The sequence below is a fragment of the Pistacia vera genome, unplaced genomic scaffold (genome assembly GCF_008641045.1).
Source record: "Pistacia vera cultivar Batoury unplaced genomic scaffold, PisVer_v2 Contig460, whole genome shotgun sequence".
Lineage (NCBI taxonomy): Eukaryota > Viridiplantae > Streptophyta > Magnoliopsida > Sapindales > Anacardiaceae > Pistacia > Pistacia vera.
In genome coordinates, this window is record NW_022196291.1 from 559,012 (window position 1) to 578,436 (window position 19,425).

Genomic DNA, 19,425 nt, shown 5'->3' on the forward strand with positions numbered 1-19,425 from the left:
AACTTTGTCGAGTTTTACCTCGGGTTGGGTTTTAAAACATTGATTGTAACATTATCTACCGCACCAACTAGTGCTTCCACACACTCAGGATATGACTATCAAATTTGTTGAGTAGTATAAAGACTTTTGGGTAACTCACCCATATGACCAAGGTTTTATCGTCTAACCACAAAGTTAGTGGTTAGGTTTGTAATTTGTTTCCACTAAATTTGAAATTCGAGTCTCTTCATTGACACTTATATGACTAAAGGTGATTATTTACATCTTCTGAAAAATGTAGGATTTGGTAGCGCTCAATTTCCAACTCAAGTTTTGCAAAGCCAAATTGGAGGGGTTTTGGATTATTTGAAAAAAAAAAAAAAAATAGTTGTTATTATTTGTACTTAATAAAATCAAATCATTATTTTAGAAATATTCTTGTTCTAATATGTCGAAATTGGTTGGATATGCACAAAAGTAAAAGATGGATTATTTTTGAAAAATATGTCCAATCATGGTTATTTCTTCTCTTTCTCGTCAAAGAATCACTGAAACATGACCAAAACACTTGCATTTGCATGACTACATGTTCTTATTCATGCCCTTGAATCACATGTTCATTTAGTGTCGTTTCAGCACCATCTAAAATGTTGATTTGTCTACTTATTATGTTGCTCGACGTGCTTGACCATATTTCAAAAGTATTGTCATTCGAATATATGTCCAATTATGTTTGTTTGATGAAGGTTTTGTTGGATATAATGTATATTTCTCTTAGTCTTAATGGATTGTCTGTCTACGACGACTCATTTGAGGGTCTTGCTCATTTGGGTTTGGATCAGGTTAGATTCGGATAAACCTAAATAGGGTCAGGTTTTCTATTATGTATTTTCTGTAATAGGAAAAAACCTAAGGCGTGAAAGAATTAATAGAGATTAAGAGTGAGCTACTGTAATTATTTTTTATAATTGCTCTAGAGTTTTGATACTCAATAAAAAATTCTTAATTTTATCCTTTACTTGTAACGTGATTGGCTTCCAGATTCAACAAGTTTAAGTTTTTTGTTAGTTTCGAAGAAAGTCGTAAAATGTTAATTATTAAAGGTAATTTCTAATGAATGGTTTCAAATATACAAACTTAGTATATAAATTGATATGATGTAACTTTTTTATTATTAATTATTAAATGATTTTTGAGATGTTCTCTTATATTCAACTTAATATCACATCGTAATTACAGTAATATTCATTTCCAAATTACTATTCTTTTGACTGCCCGACGTTTCCAATGGTGACAAACGTTTAGGCATTAAAATGGGGCCACCAACCCAACCAAAAAGAAATCGGTTGAAAATTTGTGGGCCTCTGTCTATTATTTAGGTTGACTGGAGCCTATTTCTCTTGTTGGGCCCAAGTTAGCTCACCAAACACCCCAAATCCCAATGTCAAGCATTTATCTACTCCCCTTAAACCTCTTCAATGTTATTAATAATTCCACCAAAAAAAAAAAAAAAAAGGCCGATATTCTAGAAAAAAACAAATATATATATTCCAAATAAACTTTATACATATTTTATAGTTTCGAAAATTTATTAGAACATTTGAAACTTAAAGATCTATCTTATGTGGTGTGGTACTAAGTTAAAAAGATATTATATTAAGATTTAATCACGCAAATCAAGCACAAACTTACAAATTTAGAAATACGTATTATATGCGCCATATATGTTACATTATTTATTATACTAAATTTAATTTACTTAATTAGAATTTGTAGATTGTGTGGAGGACAGGGCAGAGAAGATTTAAGAGTAAATTCGACATTTTAAATGTGAAAATAAATAAGATTATGTAAAATTAACCCATCAACAACTCCTACCAATATTTCCCAATTTTATCAACTATATAATCATTTACTAAATTAAATATTCAACAATTCTACTTATTACTCTATAAGAAATTCTTCATTCTTTTTTCTATATATAAAAAAAAAAAAAAAAAAGCTATCTTTCTAGAATTTATTTAGCATTTACTTTGGAAAAATAAGCTTAAAATAATAGAATCATAAAAAGCAACAAATATAATTTTAATAAATAAAGATTTGACAAAGGCCTGGGAAGGTGAAAGAGAAGGCAAAGGACACTTTATCCAGAGTCCCCAAAAACCCTCTTAGAAATTCTCATTTTAACATCTCTTATTATCATTTAAGAAATCAATTTGCAACTTTGAAAATTGAACACAAATCAGTTAATAATTAATTAAATAAAAAATACATAAAAATAATTTGAAGTTGGGGAAAATAGCTTTAATATTTAAAGGGTAATTTTGCTCATATTTGAAATTAACTTTTTAGAGTACTTAGATAGACTATAGTTAAATTATTAATTTATTTTATTTATTGAAATATAGAGACAAATAAAATTGAATTATTTAAAGTTAGAAGTGTAGGTGTAGAGGGATACAAGGTCAAATTATTTTCCACAAGCTTCACCTTTGAACATGGAAAGCTGCCTTTCGAAGCTCAAACTCATTTTTATAATTTTATATTATAATCAAAAGTTTATTCTTCCAACAACTCTACTTAAAATAATATTTAATTATATACTAATTAATCAAAATGATTTCAAATTTTGTCTTATAATCAAAGAGTATTATCAAATACCTCCCCTGAGGTTTCAACTCCTCCAGTCCTCCCACAAGTATCATAAATTCTCATATATCTCCCTTCAAGTTTCAACTTTCTTTATTTACATCCCTTAAGCACCGTTTTGTATCAGAAAAAGGTTAAAATGAATGGATTTGAAAAGCTTTTCTTCTCAAGAGAGGGAGAAACAAAAAAATAAATGCTGTTTCCTTGAAATAAATTTTGTCACTTGTGATTATAAAACATCATCTGAAATGACACATGTGCCCCTAATCAATAACCTTTGATCGTGACAAAACGGTGATCAAGGGAGCAACTTGAGAAAAGCTTAAATGTGAGGGGAGATTTTTGGGAAGTTCTGATACGTGTGGGAGGCCTTTGAGAAAATCTAATACCTTAGGGTAAGTATTCACGATAACCTATCAAAATCAAACTTTTTATAAATTTTCGACAAGTAAACAACTTTTGCCCACCCAAGGTTTGCGTTAATGACACTTTTCCACCAAAAAAGTTTCAAAATACCACCTTCCCATCCAAAGTCTATATTCCGTTAATACCCAAAATACACTTCACTTCCTTAGCCGACGTTTGACGAGTTACTAGGAGCCAGGGTAAAAAATGTTTTATAGAGTGGAGTTCTGTAGACCTAATGGTGGTGACCAATTTAATATTTGCTTTTGAAGTCAGTCGACAATCAGCTAAGAATAGGAAACTTAACTTTACAGTGGCTGATAATCGACAAAAAACAGGGTCTAAGTAAGAGAGTTTTTGTAGAGAGAAGACCGGAGGTTCAAACGGTGATGACGTAGAGAATTTTCGTCGTTAGAATCCGCGGAAATCGGCTTTGGATAGTAACGAAATATTAATTTTGGGTGGAAAAATAGTATTTTGAAACTTTTTAGGTGGGAAAGTGTCATTAAGGGAAAAGGCATTTACTCAATTTTGGACATGGGTTTTCTCTCCATTTATGGAAAATTTCAATTTCTATAAATTGTATGTTATTGTTGTGATAATTGATTTACCATACACGGCATAAATATTAAATGGGTTGTCTTAACCGCTAATTATTAAACACCTCATTTAAAAATATAAAAACACATTATAAATCTACAAAAACCTTGAGTATTTGATAAATTTTCGAAAAATTTTGGACCACTTAAGACTTAACAATCTCTTAAATGTGGATAAAACTAACCTAAAAACAAATAAATAATAGTTTTATTAATAAATAATAGACTAATAGTGTAAAGCATAGTTCCCTCGTATAAATATCGAAATATCGAGAAGAAATGACTTGTAACATTAAAAGATCTGAACTGTAACATTAAAATCAAAACCATTTGGTGTTGGCCGATTAACAAGATTTTAGAAAAGTCTTATGTTTAAGAATTAGTTGAAGTATGCGTAAACTGGTCCGACCTAAACCAATAACAAAAGAAAAAAAAACATAAAATATACTATAAAAAATTATTTAACATTATAAATTTCACATTAAACAACAATATTTCCAGTTAATAGAAGGTTAATCCCCAAAAAAAAAATAGAAATGGACCCACCTAACTTAAAATGATAATGATGTGATAATATTCCCTTTCCTTTAAAAAAATCCAACACTAATCACAATTTAATATCATACTCCCACTACATACCATAATTACTCAACGTTACTTTCTCCCAAAAACCATTTTTCAAAATCCTCACAATGGCATTTCCGTAGTTTTCTTCAACTCCAGGCCTTGATTTCCACAACTCTATACTTATATAACTACCTTTGTCTAAATTAAAAATACCGGTGAGGCACAACCTGCCGCCGGTTGTACACATTAACAGAAGATTCTCATTCTCTTTATCAGATTTTCCAAAATTTTTATTAATCTTAATTTAATCACACAATAATTTCCCCCCTATTATTTTTTTCAGCAATCTCAATCTTTTCTGGGTTTGACATGATTTTCTTGATTTGATGTATGTTGAAAAGGACCCCAGGAAGGTGTCATTTTTTTTCTTGGCAAAAGATTATAAATTTATGACACAAAGTCTTCAGTTTGGTGATATAATTTAGCAAAAAAGAAGAATTTTTTTTTAAAAACATAATGTGGTGTAGGAAAAATTCAAGTTTTGACGATGGAGGATCAGTGCCAGTGTACTTAAATGTGTATGATTTAACACCATTTAATGGTTATGCATATTGGCTTGGTCTTGGAGTGTATCATTCTGGAGTTCAAGGTTGGTATTTTAAGTTCTGTTATGTGAGATTTTTGCTTAATATTTTTTCTGGGTTCGTTTTAGATCTGATTCTGAACTTGTTAGATCGCTTGTTTTGTTTTTGGTTAATGTTTTCAGTGTCGTTAGTGTTTCTGTTTGTTCTGTTGCTTACACTGGATCTGGTGGAGCTTGAATAAGTAAACTGAGTGGTTCATTGTGTTTGTTATGTTTGGTTAATGGGAATGGCAGGAAAAGGGAATGTAGTTCAAGTTTAGACTTTGGGGAACTTTTTGTGATGCGGGTTTATGTTTAACTGAGCTTAGAAATGAAAAAAATCTGATCTTTTTCTGGGTTTATTTGATGAAGTTTGAAACTTTGAAATGCAGTTCATGGTGTTGAGTATGCATTTGGAGCTCATGAGTATCCGACGACTGGGATTTTTGAGAGCGAGCCGAAACAGTGTGATGGATTTACATTTAGGAAGACAATTTTGATTGGGAAAACTGATATGCTGCCTTCAGAAGTGAGGGCTGTAATGGAGGATTTATCAGATAATTATAAAGGAAATGCATATAATTTAATCACAAAGAACTGTAACCATTTCTGCAATGATGCTTGTATTCGTCTCACCGGAAATCCTATCCCCAGCTGGGTCAATCGCCTCGCCAGAATCGGTAAGGCCTAGTTTCATTGTTGTTTTTGGCAAATATGTAATTTGTTAGTGCAATGGAGAAAAATGGTGAGAAATATTAGGATAAAACTGCAATATGGTACTTAAATTTTCTTGCATTGTCTTTGAAATTTATGGTTTTTGATGTCATTTATTTGATTTGTATATAATGTACTGGTGTGGTTCTCTTATTTTTCCAGTTCTGGGTTTGATTATGATTCTGCACTGAGTGTTTAAGAACTGTTGTTTATCAGGGTTTTTCTGCAATTGTGTTCTTCCGGCGACTTTAAATTCGACTAAAATCCGGCATCATAGAATAGAAGATAAAGCATACGAAGGGGAGAAGAAGAAATTGACAAGCGAATCAAACAGATTCACATCTTCAAATTCTTCTTCATCTTCATCGTCTTCTCCTTCCGGGACTCAAGTTCGCGGTAGAAGTAGAACCAGGCGAGCTCTTCCTCCATGTTCACCTTTGATTCTTGGTTCTTCATAATCTTGATGTTCAAAATGTTACAAAATCCTATCCATTTTTTTTTTTTTTTCTCAAGTAGCTCAATTAGAGGTGGCAAAGAAAGGCAAAATTTTAGTTCTTTCTTGTGATTTGTTGAGGCTAACATTTTGTTGCAGGAATGTTGCACATATTTGTACAATTTTATGCTTCAATTCCATTTTTTTTGTTGTGTTTATCAAATTTGACCTCCATTTTTGTTAGCAAACAGTTGGCCATGGAAAATTTTGTGTTTTTATCGATGATGATTTAGACTCTCCTTTTGACAATCTTGCATTTCACAAAAATAATGCAAATTTAAACAGTGTGTGAACACAATTATAATTGGATTCGGTGAAAAGATTGAAGTAGATTTAAAGTTATAAAGTGGGAAAGTTAAAGTAATAAACTTCTGTAGAGTTAGAGCTTTGAGTTTCCCATGAAATTTGCAGTCTTTAACAGGAGAGATTCCCCTCAAAATGATAGTCAAGAATTTTTCTTTTCTTGGTTTTCTTGAAAAGGAAGGTTCAACTAGGGGTGAAAGCCGAGCTCGAGCCAAGCGACTAATAGTTCGAGTAGCTCGAATAATTCTATAAGTCGAGTTCGATTATTATATAAAAAACTCGAAAAACTCAATTAAACTTGATTAAAACTCGATTAATTGAACTCGAATTTGACTTTTTGATACCGAATTCGAGTTCGAACTCGATTCATTAAGTTTGATCAAACTCGAACTCGAACTCGATACTATAGCAAACAAGTCAAGTTCGAATACCCAAATACTTGATTCGACAATTTTACCCATAATTCAACCAGTGAAGTTAATCTTCGTGGTTAATGTTACCCATGTAAAGTTGAGTTGCACACATTATTTTAGATCCAAACTTTATATACATAATACTATTAAATCATCTATGTACGGATGTTTCTAGAATAAAATGAGAATTTGGAAAAAGATAGAGATTAGAAAACATGTCAAGTTGCATTTAATCGTGGATTATTCTCGAAAACTAAAAGAATCTTAGGCTTTAATCTTGTTGTACATTTGTGTGATAAAAAGTTAAGAGTTGAGTGCTTTGAATAATCTCTTTATTCCTTGAGTTATATTTAATCTGGTTTCTTTTACAAAATGTGTGGATGGTGTCATGCTATCCACTTTTCTTTTATCAGTTCTTCAAGTCAAATTTTAATAAATTACAATAAAAATGACACAAAAGGGTTGATGCAATTCTTGTTTAAATCAAGGGTATTATTCATTTCCTTGCTATATATTTTATATTCACAATAAATGGGCACGTCTATTTGTTTAATACTTGTTCTTTGTTAAAAAATAATCCATGATCCAGCTCAAAGTTTTTAGACCCTCACGATAATAATTTGTACCAAGTCAGATCTTGTTCTTGAAATTAGAATTGGCAAACATGTGTTGAATTAATATTTAATATAAAATTCCAAAGTTTTAAGTCCGGCTTTTTGCTAGGTATTATTTTGCATAAATTATTTTCAAACAATGAATTCAAAAATAAAAAAAGAAAATTAAAGTTTGTACTTTAAAGATGCCATCTTTTTTTCTTTTTAATTTTCTTTGATTAACATAAATAGTAATAATATTAATAATAATAATTTGAGAGACATTAATGGAAAGCTGATTCTACTCCTACTGAGCAAAAGATTAAAAGCCAAACGACATGGAGAAGCTAGCATTAGAGGAAATGTGCATAAAAGATTGCCCTTTCCTAGCAATTGCTGCTTGTGAATTCACCTTCCATCTCAATCACAATTCTATCTGCGTGCATTTCTAAATCAGGAGATATCTAATCGGTTTCTACCATTCGATCTTGATCAAGGGTTGATCCTCATCCTATTATGATAAACAAGTGTTCTTCATTATCAATAAAGGGTTCAAGTAAATCCTTGAATAATGAGAGTAATTGGCAAGCAATTCCCATGTTTAAAATCTAAACCCATGAACCTCAAGGACTGGCCTGACAGTCAAGGAGGTTTGCTCCCTTTCTTGAATTTCTGAGTTTAAATCTTGAAACCTCCTATCACAATAATATTCTGGTTTATTTAATCTTTTGAATTTTTAAGATGTTCAATAGATCCTAATGATTAATTGAGATACGCACAAACTGATTTGAATACTCTAGTTATCGAAAAAAAAAATTTGTTGGTACAAGACATTTAAATTAAGCTAAGTGAATATAAAAATCTTGCAAGATATGAATTCGATTGATTGAAAGTGACACAGGACAATATTTCAATTTTAAAATTAAAAATACTTATCAACGTGTGATCATATAAGGTACAATAGGATATGAAACACAGTATAGTATTAGACCAAGTTATAGCGACACAACACTGAATATTTTTTGACCTTTTGACATCAAGAAGGATAAGGAAAAATATATGTCATTTTTTCAATAAGTGAACAAAACAGCTACGGAAGAAAACAAACAAATGGTACCTTCCCGTGAGTGATCAAATCAAATCAAAGCGACCGACCACACCCAAAATTAGTTTTGGGTTACGTTCTCACTACTAAAAACATATGCATATAATTGCTATATAATGCCAAATCAGATGTTACCAAGAGGGTATTAAAATTTGTTGTTCAAATCACTTGGAAATTGACATTCATTGACAATGAGAATGTGAATGAGCAACTTCCAGGAGGAAGCACCCCAAATTCAACTATCAGCTATGTTACTAAAACATCTAACAGTGACGTGATGTAATGGCTGTTATAGAGCCTTCCTGCAGACTTGAGATTGAAAATTACGTAACAGTCTTGCCTTGCTAAAACAGCCAAATGAAGAGCAATTATCACAAATAGATTGTAAAAAACATTGGGGTTGGGGACAGACACAGACTTTGTCAGAGAATAATACCAGCATATGGATATGGTAAAGGCAAACAAGGAAAGATTCCTGCCAAATTGTAAGGATTTTCAAATTCATTTGAAACAAAACAAAACCAAACCTCGACATTAATTAGCACCTTTGAAACGATAACCAAACGATGCTACACTAATTTCATCAAACATCTATACCATCTATGCAACTGATCCACAGTTTATTCAACAACATAGCAAACTTCAACCATCACTACAGTTCTTTGCGATAAATTATAGTCGAAAGCTATTTGACAGTCATCATATAATGATAAGGCTGATGAGTTTTGAGGATAACTCTCTCATGTCTAAAAGTGAAATATAAATATAAAATCTGGATTGCAAAAAGGAAAAAATGCTGGGGCCAGTTTGGTTTGTGTACTTTCAACAGTCCTGCAAAAGATTGATCAAATAGAAGCGATTAAAGAAGGCAGCACTTACGCTTCTGCGAAGCTTAATACAATTTTTGGAAACTTCTATGTGTAAAATAAAGATTTCAATGCTACCTACTTAAGTAAAAATGGCAGTTTACAGCTGAGAATCAAGTTGGCTAAAAGAAGTCGAGTTTATGCTTGCTTTTCTTTCATCCAGTCTACAAAATTGTCTAGGATCAATGGCCAAGCAAGCTTCGGATCATAGTTGTTGAAGTCCGGGAAGCTTATCTGTCATGATTTAAAAGGTCATCAGAGGCTCAAAAACCCATAAACATGGTGTTTAAAATAGAAAAAAAAAAGTGCTCTTTATTAAGGGAAAAAAAAAGGCACTAAGAATGCAACGACATGGTTATTATGCAAAAGAGTGCAAAGAAGCAAACAAAATACTATACAAGATAAGATGAAATCCCTCCTCTTCTCCCCTTTTCATTTCTATGATTATTTCAATGATAACTTGACCCTTTTCACAGAGAATAAAATAGTACATATTCCAAACATAGCAAAACTAGTACATATTCCAAACATAGCATAAACTAGTACATATCCCAAACATAGCATAATAACAAAAGGGAAAGAAGCAACGGTTTACAAGCCACGTCTATCCACAGCTCCACAATGTAAGAGAGAGAAAATAATTATGCATTTTACAATTCCAAACCAATCTCCCACCCATTCCTCTTAAAGAACCCTACAAATAGTGGGGTCCCAATGCTTCTCATAATATATACACATGCCAACAGAAAATTTGAAACATTGCCAAACAACATATATACACTTCTAGCTTGACAAAGAAATATATTCCAAGGAATATTTTTGCAAAGCTAAATTCCAAATCAGAAAACAAACAATAAACATTCTTTTATTGGGGTGTGTCTCTGCGCATTGGTGTGCATGTATGTCTTGTAAACAACAGATGTTTCTCAATTATATGTGCTCTTAGAAGATAACCACATTGGCAAACTATTATTTTATAAGAACACAGAAGAAGTTCCAAACCAAGAGTAAACAGTAGAACTACCTCATTGCAGAACCTGAAAAAGCCCATCCACTGATCCATGTTTATGACCTTGTAATCAGTTTGAACCTGCACCCAGAATACAAGTATAGATATATTTGAATTAGGATCACTGCTTTTTCACTTTGAGGGATGGGAGTGTCTCAAAGACATTAGCATTATATATGTAGCTACCTTTTTGCAGGAAATTTTTTTTATGTAATTACCCCACTTTTCAATCCACAAGATGGCAAAGTGCAACAGTAGTAACAGCCAAACACAGGTAAGTTAACAGACTAGAGAGAAGTTGAATTATAAAAGATAATAAATCCTAGTAGTTAAAATTGAAATGAGATCTTCATTCAATAAAAACAAGATGAGATGCAGGTGAATTAGCTGTATCATATTAAAAATATCCAGCACCATATCAACTGCAATCTCTGAAGACATTCAATCAAGTAGCCACTCACCTTTAGATACTCAATAAAATAGTCAACCTGGGCACGGCATTGGGATCCTAAAACAAGATCCAGCAGTTCACAGACACTCTCTATGTCTACACTCTTTTGTTTCTCCTCTGACAGAAAATACCATAGATATTAAAAAGCAGCACAAAAAAGGAACAAAAATATGGACGTCTCAACATCAAACTTCATGCGTCATAAACTCATGATACCTGTCAAGCAATACCGGAATGCATAGGAATAGAAATCCATAAAGTTTGATGGCCTTTTAACCTTTAAAAGATGAAAAGAAAATGTCAGCATTTCTACACCATTTAATACAACAAATCCAAGAATCATTTAATATTAGAAGCCAATCAAATTGGCAAGCGTTCAGAAAGGAAGACTGTAAGGATATTCCACCTCTTTCTCCAGCTCTGGGAGGGCCTTCTTTAATTTATTTACATTGTCAGCCCTCAGTGATTTGAGGCCTCTTTGCCACTCCTCCTACCAAATAAAGATTGTTAAGGCAGTTTATAAGGCAATACCAAACACACCCTACAAACACATGAATTAATAATGTACCATTGACGATCCTCAAACTTAAAATGTCTTGAAGCGATGCATCAGACTAAACATATACATAATTAGGAAAATATTCTTCTTCAGTTAGCAGACATGTCTGAGCTGCTGCCAAACAGTTGGCAAATCAAACAAAAACCCCAGTGAAATACTTATGGGTCATTACTATTATTTCACAGAGGTATTAACACACTTCAAAGTGGGTGTCAGCCTAGGTGTGACAATTTACACAATACCCATAAACACAATTCAATTCAATCCAATGCACAGTTAATCGAACTGGATTTATCCTAGTTCCAGGATGTATCTAAACTGGTTAAGGGTAAAAATGGTTGACTATTTAACATGATAATTAATTAGGTAGTGCTCACATTCAACTGCCTAACCCAGAATTGATCTGTCATTGACCTACATAAAAGTTATTTTCAATCAGTCTACTCTTAATCTGTGAATTGAGTTGTAAGAATTGTTAATCCCATACCATGGTATGATCCAAACAAAAAGCTTGGGAACCATGTTTACGAACAGATGGGTGAAACAAATGAAAATTTTTTGCTAAGAAAACACAAAAAATAGAATTCCTAGGCATGAAATAAATCTCTAACCTTCACATGATTCACTTTAAGAACTTAAAAGCAATTAAGATGTTTCTAAAAGGCTCATCCCACACGAATAACATATAAGGGAAACAAAAGCAACGTTGCATTCGATTCTAGTCCCCACCCACACACACCTATTCTCCCTTCCTGTTTTTAGTTCAGAAACTGTGAAAAAATGTGTTTCTATACTGTTCAAACTTATGCTAATTAAAATTACTAGAATAAAGAATTCAAACAGATACCCAAACTTCTTCTTATGTCCTAAATTCCACCAAAAAGTTGAGAATAAATTTGGTACTCAACAGCTGGATCGTCATGTAAAATGATATGCCAATAAGTGAATAACTGAAGGATACAAAACCAAATAGCAATTCTATCTAGTTCAGATAAAATAGAAAGAAGAATTTGTGAACAAGTTTATATAAGTAAAAGTGCATATGAGACCAATGATCCTTACCAGGGTAAAGTACCCTTGCTTTTCAGCTTTCATTTTCCTGATATGTGTAGTCCATCAGTTCTACTATATTATCTTGAGGCTTAGAGTAAGGAAGGAAGGTATCAAAAGCATACATATGCAACTTACCAAGCCAACATCAGGACCCTAACATCAGTATGATTGACTTCCATATCTGAACAAAGAGCTTCAATTCCTTCTGGGCTGTTCAAATAGAGTACATAACATCACATATTATTCACATCTTCAAATGCATACTCGACACATACACACACACACAAACACTTTTTGAATTACAACAGCCTGGTGCCCTTTGATACATGGTATATCTTAAGACTAAAAGATAAAATAACAAATACTTCCATTAGTAGATTATACACAATCTATCTTGGTTGTCGTAAAGCATCTGTTCCTTTTGCTTTTTCATTTTTCAAAAACCATCCTATATATTCCTCAATCTTTTGAGAACCCCACATGTTCCTCAAAGGGAGTAAGTTTACTCACATTAACATGATGGCAGTTCAATTTAGCATCATTTACCACTTAAGTTTGCAGCACAAACTTTTCTTTGAAACTACTATACATACCAAGACAATAATAGAAGATGAAAATATCTGATCCCCAGAAGGATAAAAACTTAAAGAGTTCCAAAAGCTTTTTCACAGAAAACATTGGAGAAAAAACATGCACCATGTTCTTGATCAGACTATGCTAGCTCTCAGACAATCAAATGGTCGACAAACCATCATGTCGAGGAAATTAAAGAAAAGGTAGGACCCTTAGGTATTGGTCAATTTATGTAAAGTAATAAGGAGTAACTAAATAAATAAAAATAAACAAACAACCTAAATACGGAAAGAAGAGTGAAAAAAAAAAAAAAGATAAACTGCACAGATTAAGTTGTACATCCAAAAATCATAATTCATAAAAGTTCTTTAGTAATTCTCCTTTGTTTAACTAATCTGCACTTTGAGTATTTATATCTTGTTGACAAGACATAAATTTATTGCCAGTAACTATCAGACTTCAAGAATCAGCATTAGCCAAATATTAACGTGGGCCCTTGGCTACCTTAAATTATCCTCGACCACATAGGCCAAAAGTTTATTTAAAATTTTTCAATAAGATAAATTTTTACTTGATACTTAAATTAGCATCAAATTTAGCAATCTTTTAATCTGACCCATTTGGTCTGATGTTCTCCAAACATTTTTAAAAAAAACTATATTATAGAAAATTTGAGGCACATTTCAATCCACTTAATATCCGAAAACATGTTTGATAGATATTCAAAGACAATTTCAAAGTTGGAATGTTATTTAAAACAGAGAAAATGACTTTTTTTTTTATTTTTCTTTTCATACTTCTTAAAAGATTTTCAATCAGATGTATTTTCTTAAAGTTTCTTTCATTCCTTGTTTTCAAAAAAAGAAGAATTGTATTTAAACTCTGAACCAAACCCCCCTTTAATTTCCTATAAAATTTACAAGTCACTTCAAAAACTTCAATTTTAGCATTCCACTCTCATTGTAACGATGACATTCTAACAAGATAAAATGGTAATAAAGGATTTACGTCGCTAAAAAGGCAGGTAGGACTTTATTGAGTTGAGTCAACCAAATTTTGTGCATGTTTGGCATCTAGCCATTAATTTATTTCTGTATTAACAAGGTATTATTAGCTTAGCTGTGCAGCCAATTATAAATTTATTTCATATCTAATATGGTATTGGCTAATATTACTTCTTTTTTTTATCTAAATCATTCAAAACTTTATGAACCAATAAAAAAAACTCCAATCTCTACAATTATGTTAACAGTAAATTTGCAGCATTACCCAAAACCGACAGTCTCTTTTATGCAACTGCATTGGAAATTGTAATCAACAATTACACAAAGTTTAATCAAACACCAGCTATAGTTTATGAAAACCTAATAATGATATTTATATTAAATTATAAAGTACTACCAAAAATTGCAAAAAATTATAATACCAATGCCATAAATCAAATCACTTATATAAAACTGTACTTACTCGATCACACCGGAAGACTTATTTGCATATGTATAAAACAGGTTGTCAATTCGTTCCATCTCTTTCAAAGATGCTTTACCTGAAGCTGAACAAATAAGATACAAGACGGTTATGACTGTCTAATATTGCTGTGGCAATTCTACAACATCTTAATAAGAAAAGAATAAAAAAATAAATTAAATTTTTCACAAAATGAACATAAACAGAGACCAGTTACAAGTTTCAGTCCCTTAGCCCACAAATTTTCAGCCATAATATGTGAATAGGTTCACTTCTATTTTTTCTCTTTGACTCCCTTTGATTTTCTTAACCTCTTAAAACTTTTACATCCATAAAACAGGATTGACAACCTTCCCAAACATGTCAACCTCACGCGAATAGTATGATAAAATCTACAATCATTGAAATATAAAACTTAATTAGCACAGTACAACATGTATGTAATGTACTTCAAACAATTTTGGAGAATTTCACGACATGTTTATTGCACTTTAATTGCTATCAGTTACACGAGTCGGAAAAATTGATCATTTAATAAGGATCTTCAAACCGTGTAGGAGGAACTAAATAATCACACTTCTAAATGGAAGGGTACAACAAATGTTCGACAAAGGACAAGCTGAACACATAAAAGTTTTCAATTTATAGCTGGTCCAATCATTGTCTTTGTGTGTGCCACGATTTTCATATTTATAAAAAATATCGAACATAGTTTCTTATAAAATTCCATCATATGCTTTCAAGCATTTATTTTAACAAATTAAACAGCAAAAGATGCATGAAAATGTAATTATTTGCATATGTCTTTGTGTTTCGACAGTAATAATCTGAAAAAGAATCCAATACAGTTTTTCTGCGTTGGAATTACAGTTTCATCCTCGCTTTAAATTCTGTCCAATAAAAATAATTTCCTTTTTTTCCACATGGTCTATTCACTTATATATAATTTAGAACCGAGCTTCTTATTCCAATTCCAGAGAGGTAAAAATTCAAACATAAAGGCGGTTACGGACATCCGTTCAATGAGAATTTCAAAAGCAAAAAGATCATAATAAGTGAAAAAGATTGACCGGACTTCCTAACACAATAGTACGGCTACAAATGAACAGACAAAACTCAAACAGAGCTAAGCAATTTGCTCAAGTAATCTTTTAACAAGAGAATTTTGCTAAAAAGAGCTGAAAATTTAAAGATCATCATATCGCAATCAAAATCAGCAAAACCGAGAAAAACAAATTGAAATCAAGAGATAAAAAACGAAGATCGATAAAGTAAAAAAGGAAGATACCAGATCGAAAGAGATCGGGAGAGTCCGTAGAATTACTTTGACCCGTTTTCCTCGATGCAGAACGACGCATCTTCGTAAAAAACATGAGAGAATTATACTTTTGAGAATATAACGATAATTTTATAAAAATAAATTAAATATAAAGAAGGAAAAAGAGAACCTCGGAAGTGAGCGAACGAAGAAGCTTCGTCGCACGAAAAAAGTTTGATGATGCTGCTGGAGCGCCAATTTCTATATAGAAGCGAAACCTTCCTTTTTATTATTTTATTTTATTTATTATTTTAATTTGTTTTTATTTGAGTGAGAGAGGGAGTAGTAGTGTTCTAATTTTTAGTTGATATGTTTGAAATGGATTGTTTAGTTGTTTGGTTGGGTTTCGGGGAGTTACGGTTATACTTCTACTTCAACAACTATATTTATGGAATTTTTTTTTTTTTTTTTTTTCGAATGTTCAGAGTATTTAAACCAATTTACAGGTATTTTAATAAATTCTTGAGATCAATTCATGCGTATTTTAACTAATATCTATAGTCAGTTCGCATGTCTCTTAACTAGTCTCCCAAAAATAGTTCGCGCGCATCTCACCTAGTTTCAAAATCTATTAGACATCCTAACAACTCAATATTCTAAGATAAAACATAAATTATTAAATGATTTTCACATGTAAGTATTTATTTCACATCTTATTAATAATTAGAGATGTAAAATTCATTTATCATATCATTTCCAAACGTTTTTATTTGATCAAATTCAGTCTTATGATATTTGCTCAACATTTCACGTAAATTACAACGATATATTAATTCTTTTATCAAAATATGGTATTAAACCTTACCATGTATGAAGGGACGCATCCAAGATTTTTAGTTAGTGGGGTCGAAACACTCAAAACATAAATATAAACCGAACCTCCATATCTTATAACTTAGGTTTTCCTAACAATTTTTACTAACCCAATAAAATTCAACCTATGAAAACTTATCAAATCTAATTCTAAATATCAATCAATTAACATATATATAAAAATTAAATCAAATCCCTAAATCTCTATAATTTAGGGTTCTATCAATTATTTAAATTATTCATAATTAACTCAATAATTAATCAAAATTTATCAAACTCAACTTAAAACAACAATTAATTAACCTATACCTTAACATAATAAGATTAAATCAAAACTCACACCAAAATCTAGGAATTTAATCTTCCAATTTTAAACTCATTTATTAAATTCAACAGAGACTCATAACTCATGATCTTTCATCAATTAAGAAAGCTAAAAGAAAAGAATTTTAATTAAAAAAAAAAAGCATTATCTTGCCTTATAATCTAAAGGAGTATCAAACCAAAGGAAAAAGATAATACGAGAGGAAATGAAAGAGTGAGAAAAGTTAAACGAGTTATAATTAATAATTCATATTTATACTTAACAAAAAAAAAAAATTCATATTTATAGAGTCAACATGAATTTAAGTGGAGTCAAAATTGTAAGTTTTATAAAACATAAAGATTATTTTGATTTTTTTAAAAGGTTGTATGGGTTCCATTGAACCCACATGTTTGAATGTGGTTACGTGTATATTTATCTTTTGAAAGTATTGTATAATGACTTCGTTATTAATACTATCAAATACATCTTTCTCTATATACACAACTAATCTGTTAATTCTCTATTTCGCAAACGATTCTTCTTAAAATTCAATTGATGAAAATGCTTTCGTTGCGCTAAAACAAAAATAATAAGAAAAATGGTATGATTGATAATAAGATATACAATAAAAAAGAATAAATAAAAAAAGTGATGGAATAAGCAAAGCCTTTATAAAGAAATATAATCATAAAATTGGACCCTTTGAAATGTAGAAAGAATTTAGTAGTGGTAATTGTGTTTCTAAAAACATGAAATTGAGGAAGAGCAAGAGAGTGTGGGGTCGGAATTTATACGTCAATTCAATAATTTATAAATATTGCCATCCTCATTTCCATCATCCTATAAATAAATAAACACAATATCAAATCAAAATCAAATAACAAGCGATTGTAAAGTTGAATTTGAACCGTAATGATTAAGAATTGATATCCAAATCAACAGCCAAATTAGGGGGATGAGAAATAACTAAGTGTCTTGGAAGCTTAAATGTTTTAAAATATGGATTCTAAAAATCTTTCCATCAATCTCAATCTTGTGTAAGATCTGAGTGTATGATAAACATATCCACAATCTGTCATTCAACTTATGACTTGAAAGATACTTACTACAAAAAGACAGAATATTCTTTTAATTTTGATTTATTATTTACCTTTCATATTAACACTAGCTTTATCAAATTATTATTAGTAATTTTTTTTTTAACTCGACCCTCCTTGACCCCCCCTCCCTCTATCCATGACCCCCCCTCCCTCCGTCCATGCGTATATTAATACGTAATGAGAATAATTTTCTTGTCGAAACCGTCCCAATATCATGCTTAATTAAGCTGGATTCTTATTTATAAAATATCATCTTCATCCAATAAATTAATCCATTAATATTCAAGTATAGTTTTAATATAATTATACCATAAGAGTCTTGACTTGAGAATTATTATTTGAGTANAACTAGAGATGTAAAATTCATTTATCATTTCATTTCCAAACGTTTTTATTTGGTCAAATTCAGTCTAATGATATTTGCTCAACATTTCATGTAAATTGCAGATATATATTAATTCTTTTATCAAAATATGGTATTAAGCCTTACCATGTATGGAGGGACGTAGCTAAGATTTTTAGTTAGTGGGGTCAAAAGACTCAAAACATAAATATAAACTGAACCTTCGTATCTTATAACTTAGGTTTTTTAACAATTTTTACTAACTCAATAAAATTCAACTTATAAACTCATGAAAACTGATCAAATCTAACTCTAAATATCAATCAATTAACTTATATATAAAAATTAAACCAAAGTCTTAAATCTCTATAACTTAGGGTTCTATCAATTTTTTAAATCATTCAAAATTAATTCAATAACTAACTCAAATTTATCAAACCCAACTTAAAACAACAATTAATTAACTCATACCTTAACATAACAATATTAAATCAAAACCCACACCAAAATCTAAGAATTTAATCTTCCAATCTCAAACTCATTTATTAAATTCAACAAAGACTCATAATCTTTTATCAATTAAGAAGGCTAAAAAAAAAGGATTTTAATAAAAAAAAAAATGGAGCATTATCTTCTTATAATCTAAAGGTGTATCAAACCAAAGGAAAAAAAATAATACGAGAGGAAATGAAAGAGTGAGAAAGGTTAAACAAGTTTTAATTAATAATTCATATTTATATGTAACAAAATAATAATAATTCATATTTATGGAGTCAACATGAATTTAAGTGGGATTAAAATTATAAATTTCATAAAATATAAAGATTATTTTGATTTTTTTAAAAGGTTGTATGGGTTCAATTGGACCCACATGTTTGAATGTGGTTACATGTATATTTATTTTTTTGAAAGTACTGTATAATAACTTTATTATTAATATTATCAATACATCTTTCTCTTTATAAAAAACTAAGCTATTAATTCTCTATTTCGCAAACGATTCTTCGTAAAATTCAATTGATGAAAACCCTTTCTCTGCACTAAAACAAAAATAATAAGAAAAATGGTATGATTTATAATAAGATATACAATAAGAAAGAATAAATAAAAAAAGTGATGGAATA

General features: G+C 30.7%; 2 protein-coding genes across 3 annotated transcripts; one reads left to right on the top strand and one right to left on the bottom strand.

Moving 5' to 3' along the window:
- The first annotated feature begins 4,397 nt into the window (after positions 1-4,397).
- Positions 4,398-6,219, top strand: LOC116145261 (deSI-like protein At4g17486). The gene is made up of 3 exons (XM_031430699.1): positions 4,398-4,848; positions 5,214-5,501; positions 5,752-6,219. The coding sequence occupies exons 1-3, from the start codon at positions 4,716-4,718 to the stop codon at positions 5,991-5,993; spliced, it is 663 nt and encodes a 220-aa protein (XP_031286559.1). The 5' UTR covers positions 4,398-4,715; the 3' UTR covers positions 5,994-6,219.
- A 2,741-nt stretch (positions 6,220-8,960) lies between these two features.
- On the bottom strand, positions 8,961-16,028 carry LOC116145265 (DCN1-like protein 4). Of its 2 annotated transcripts, none has more exons than XM_031430704.1 (11): positions 15,869-16,028; positions 15,709-15,778; positions 14,421-14,505; positions 12,516-12,590; positions 12,390-12,426; positions 11,175-11,258; positions 10,985-11,045; positions 10,779-10,885; positions 10,333-10,398; positions 9,391-9,542; positions 8,961-9,273 (listed from the first exon to the last, which is right to left on the bottom strand). In XM_031430704.1, exons 2-10 carry the CDS (start codon positions 15,776-15,778, stop codon positions 9,447-9,449), a joined length of 681 nt encoding a protein of 226 aa, XP_031286564.1. In that variant the 5' UTR covers positions 15,869-16,028; the 3' UTR covers positions 8,961-9,273; positions 9,391-9,446. The 2 variants fall into 2 exon arrangements, with proteins under 2 accessions (XP_031286564.1, XP_031286565.1); XM_031430705.1 differs by having other exon boundaries at positions 9,387-9,542.
- Between the last annotated feature and the right edge of the window lie 3,397 nt (positions 16,029-19,425).